General features: G+C 39.2%; 1 protein-coding gene across 1 annotated transcript; it reads left to right on the top strand.

Annotated features, from left to right (window-relative positions):
• Nucleotides 1-482: 482 nt before the first annotated feature.
• Nucleotides 483-3,030, top strand: LOC149390250 (inactive poly [ADP-ribose] polymerase RCD1-like). The gene is made up of 4 exons (XM_089621242.1): nucleotides 483-1,421; nucleotides 2,179-2,411; nucleotides 2,500-2,612; nucleotides 2,713-3,030. Exons 1-4 carry the CDS (start codon nucleotides 532-534, stop codon nucleotides 2,812-2,814), a joined length of 1,338 nt encoding a protein of 445 aa, XP_089477368.1. The 5' UTR covers nucleotides 483-531; the 3' UTR covers nucleotides 2,815-3,030.
• Nucleotides 3,031-4,210: the final 1,180 nt, after the last annotated feature.

The raw sequence follows: 4,210 nt of genomic DNA, 5'->3' as shown, positions 1-4,210 counted from the left end.
TAAAAATGAAGAATGTATGCGTATTATTATTTTTTTTAAAGACAGGTTCGTTGTTAGTGGAGAATGAACCTATGACCTCTACTTTGAAGATGGTGTAGAATTATCAAGTAATTTATACTAGCTACCACGTGTATATGTACGACTTGGAAAACGAAGACATTATTTCTAAATAAAATCTCAAGTCATTGTGAAAAACAAATATATAGAAAGTCTGTTTTTATTTATATTATAAATATTACGTCTCCATTGGCATTTGCATTAGCGTGATTGAAAATCCAGTTTACTTAACCGGCAAGTCAGTCCAGCGAAACGTCGCCGAAGTAAATACCGTTGACTAAAAACCTAAATACCCAAAACACCCCGAAGAAAACTCACCACCGACTAACTCTAGTCAAAAGCAAGATGGCATTTCAGTAATTTCGTCGTCCCAAACACGTCCCGTATAAATCCTAACCTTGAACCCATCGAAGGTTCTTGATTCTCTCTGGAAAGAATTTCCCTCGCGTTATTCATCGAAGAGCTGTAGAATCCATGGCTTCTCAGACATTAAGCCCTAACCGTAAAGTCGGGGAGTTATTCAGCTCTATCAAATTGAGGGCTAATCGAAGCGCCTCGTCTTCTTCGTCGCCGTCTTCATTAAATCCCGCGATTGATCGCAGGTCCGAGAGGTTTTTGCTCCAAAACCATGGAAACTTTGAGCGAAGCGGAATTCCGTCTCGGGTGATGTTCTACCGGGGCGGAACATGGACGGACTACCCGAGCCGAGTGGTGGATTCTCTGCGCTCAGGATTTTCGGGGCGTAAGTCGGTGCTCGATTTGGCAATCGAGGGGTCGAGTTACGTTTTTGATTTTCTTCGTATGTTGCAGATCGATACTAGCACCGGTCATCGGAGATCGATCGCGTGGATCGACGACAGAGGTCACTGCTTCTTCCCAAAGGAGTTCGATGAATTTGACTCCTCTGCCATGGCGAGGCCGGAGATCGAGATCGAGATAAGAGTAATCTGTGATTCAGAGCGGAAATCGGGGAAGAGACTAAGAGAATTTGGGGAGTCGAAGGAGGTTACATCGAAGCGAAGCTGTGTCCGAGGGTGGCCGAACGTTATAGAGCTATTGGGAGGTGGAAATGGAGGTTTTGCGAGGTTCAGAGACGCGGTTTCGGTGGAGATCAGAAAGGTTTGTCCTGGAGCGGCCATCACTGCGATCCATGGGTGCACTCGAGTGGGGCTGTTGGAAAAGGCTCGGCATGCTGTGTTTTCAAATCGGGTGCAGATGATCAAGTCTGCTCGCGGGACAGCCAACGTGGTTCGGGCGTGGTTCTCGGCTTCGCGGGAAGACATTTTGGGCATTTTGGCTCACGGTTTTGGGGTTTCAAACCGGGACACTGTCCATCTCTCCCCTTTAGGCCTTCCATGTACCAGGTAATCATTCCCTTCTCAATATCTTGCTGCTTTCCATTTTACTTAGTTTATACCAAGCGTTAAAAAACATCACTGAAGTTCGTCAATTTTTCGGTTACTTGTCGATTCAGTGGATGTGGAAAATTGTCGAAAAATCTGCATTTACTTGGGAATTTTTATTTTTTTTTTCTTTCTAAATGTTTATGGGATTGTCATAGAAAACCGACAAAAACTCACGTAAAACCAGTGAAAATCTACGGAAAAAAATACTCCGGCCTAAAACAAAAAGGGTCAAGCGGTTATATAGCCAAATAGAACTTAACCTTTTGCAAAATAGTCATAGTTTACCAACTATAAGCAAACTAGCCCAAGTAAGATTAAATTTAATCTCAACGAACTATAAAGATAGAATGTAAGCTTTATGAAGACTGGATTAAAATTAATCGAGACTTGATTAAAAGTCATAGTACTCTCAATTGGCTATTTTGCTATACCCAATGAAACTATGGCTATTTTGCAAAAGTCATAGTTTGAATTGGCTATTTCATACCATTTTTCCAAACAAAAATTGGCTGTATTAAATTTTTCGGTAGCAGACAGTGCATCATTGATAGTACTAGATCGAGTATCGTGGTGTTCTGTCGTGAAATCAGTTAGCAGCAGAGATGTGTGACTGACAATCTTAGTTACAGTCCGTTTTATTTTTCCAGTATTGGGTCTTTGACACAGGTTCTAGTCTATACTTGTGACATAAGTGGGTTTGTGTTTGGTGGTTCAGTGATGTGCGATCCGTGGCAGACGAGAAGGCCGAAAGGCATGTAATGCTTTGTGCAGTGATATTAGGCAAAGTCGAGAAGGTCGACGCAGGCTCTCAGCAGCGCTATCCTTCAAGCCCGGAATTCGATTCCGGGGCCGACGATCCACAGAATCCCAAGTGGTATGCTGTGTGGCCCACCAACGTTTGCTCACACATTCTTCCCGAGTGTGTCGTGTCCTATAACTGCTCGCCTGGTACCGTCATTTGTCTTTGTTTTCTTACACGCAAATATCACAGATTCTTCTCTATCTGCTCAACTCTCGTATTTTGTTTGCTATATAGCAAGAGAGATTCCGAACACAAAGTACACATTTCCTCAGTTGTTTACGAAGATCAAGACGTCACTTTCCCCGTTTAAAGTTCAGGAGTGTATAAATTTGTTCGTGATGCTGAAGGTAATTGGTTTCTGCAAATTACATAGTATTTCCTAATGGAAGATGAAAGCTAAAAACTGGTGCTAAACAATGTTACCCGTTGTTTATCTTACGTTTACAGTCTGCAGTTATAGCAAAGGATGTATTTATCAAGCAGTTCCGTGCTGTTGCTGGGGAGGAAGTGCTTCTATGTGCAATTCGCGAGATTTGTGGCACGGCCTAAGCTTACCTATAAAATTTGTGTTTCTAGTAAAAATAAAGTTGGATTTGGAAATAAGCTTGACATGGTCTATCAAATTGATAGAATGTAACTAGGATATTTAGAAACATTAAAGATAAAAAAAATCGTTCCAAGTGTTTCGATTTCATCCGTTGCTGCACGAATGTAAGCTAAGACACATCAATTTCTTTTAAGTATCCATTTTACTTCTTTTAAGTATAGACTTTTTTCAACAATTCTGTTGTAGGTTAACAATTTGTAAGACATACATGATACATGTATACAAGAGGAAAATCATATATATAAACTTCATTTTTAGTAGCATGACATTGAGCATCAATAGACAAAGATTTATGGGAAAACCCTGAAGTATTCAATTTTCTTCTTTAACAAAGAATTGATTCTCACTCCTCTCTTATCCTTGTTTCTTATTCAGAAGGCAAGATATCTAAATAAATAGAATGTACTTTACTGATATTCAAACCTGCTTTATGTTTTCATTTTGTTAACGCTGTTCCTTTTGAATGTGAACATTATCTCTTTGCGCAGTTTTTAAAGCACAGCAATTACGAATAGAATGTGATTCCCTTTGTTTTGAATTTTAGCATCCAAAGTTAGTTGAATATGACGAGTGTTGGATTTTTTTTTTTTTGGCTGACCCATCAACCGTTTTTTTTTTTTTTGAGGAACTATCAATACTCTTATTCCTGTTTTAGCATGATGAAAGTAAAATAATAGTAGGAACAAAAAACCAATATGTTACTATAACTCATCTGAATTACTTGGCAACCTCAAACTTATACACGTATATATATATCGGCGAAGCCCTACTCTTATGGTCTAAAAGCTCGTGCGTTTCAATGTATGTGAGTTTGAGATTACAAGGCCTCGTATAAACTTGCAACAATGGTTCAGAAATAAGCAAATTACTTACGAGTTACAGAACATTCCTTCCACAAGTAATCAATGACATGGGTAAAACAGGACAGCTGTTCTAGGATCTATATAAAGAGTTGTTCACACATTTATGGTGTTTTCACATTCAAGAGATGATAATAACTCTAAACAAAGATACGTCCAAATGTTGCGACACAGAAAAATTAGTTTGCTTGACCAAAATGCTGCATTGAACAATGTGAAAGGACTATGATCTTTCATAGAAACTCATAACTCCCTCGCCCCTCATTACGAAGAGGCTCTTTCTAAATAAAGGATTAAGTTGCCGACGGTTATCCGTTTACTTCTTCTAGCTAAATCAAGGTGTATTCCAAAATTTTGTTTCACTACTGAGTACGAACTCCATCTTATGTATTTGATTGAGCATACTGCAAGTTTACCACACAAAATTCGTACACAAATCTAGGAAAATGTTGAAAATTATATCGTGTCCTTTCCTCTT

Source organism: Urtica dioica, chromosome 7 (assembly GCF_054948205.1).
Source record: "Urtica dioica subsp. dioica isolate 48M chromosome 7, U.dioica_male_clone48M_v1_H2, whole genome shotgun sequence".
NCBI classification, from domain to species: Eukaryota; Viridiplantae; Streptophyta; class Magnoliopsida; order Rosales; family Urticaceae; genus Urtica; species Urtica dioica.
The sequence above is the reverse complement of the archived record's forward strand: the minus strand, read 5'-3'. Positions and strand labels throughout refer to the sequence as shown.

Bases quoted from the DNA above. Each gene is read 5' to 3' on its own strand.
- LOC149390250 (XM_089621242.1), top strand. From the start codon at position 532: ATGGCTTCTCAGACATTAAGCCCTAACCGTAAAGTCGGGGAGTTATTC. The intron at 1,422-2,178 runs GTAATCATTCCC...TTGGTGGTTCAG, and splicing joins TTAGGCCTTCCATGTACCAG to TGATGTGCGATCCGTGGCAG. The intron at 2,613-2,712 runs GTAATTGGTTTC...TTACGTTTACAG, and splicing joins ATTTGTTCGTGATGCTGAAG to TCTGCAGTTATAGCAAAGGA.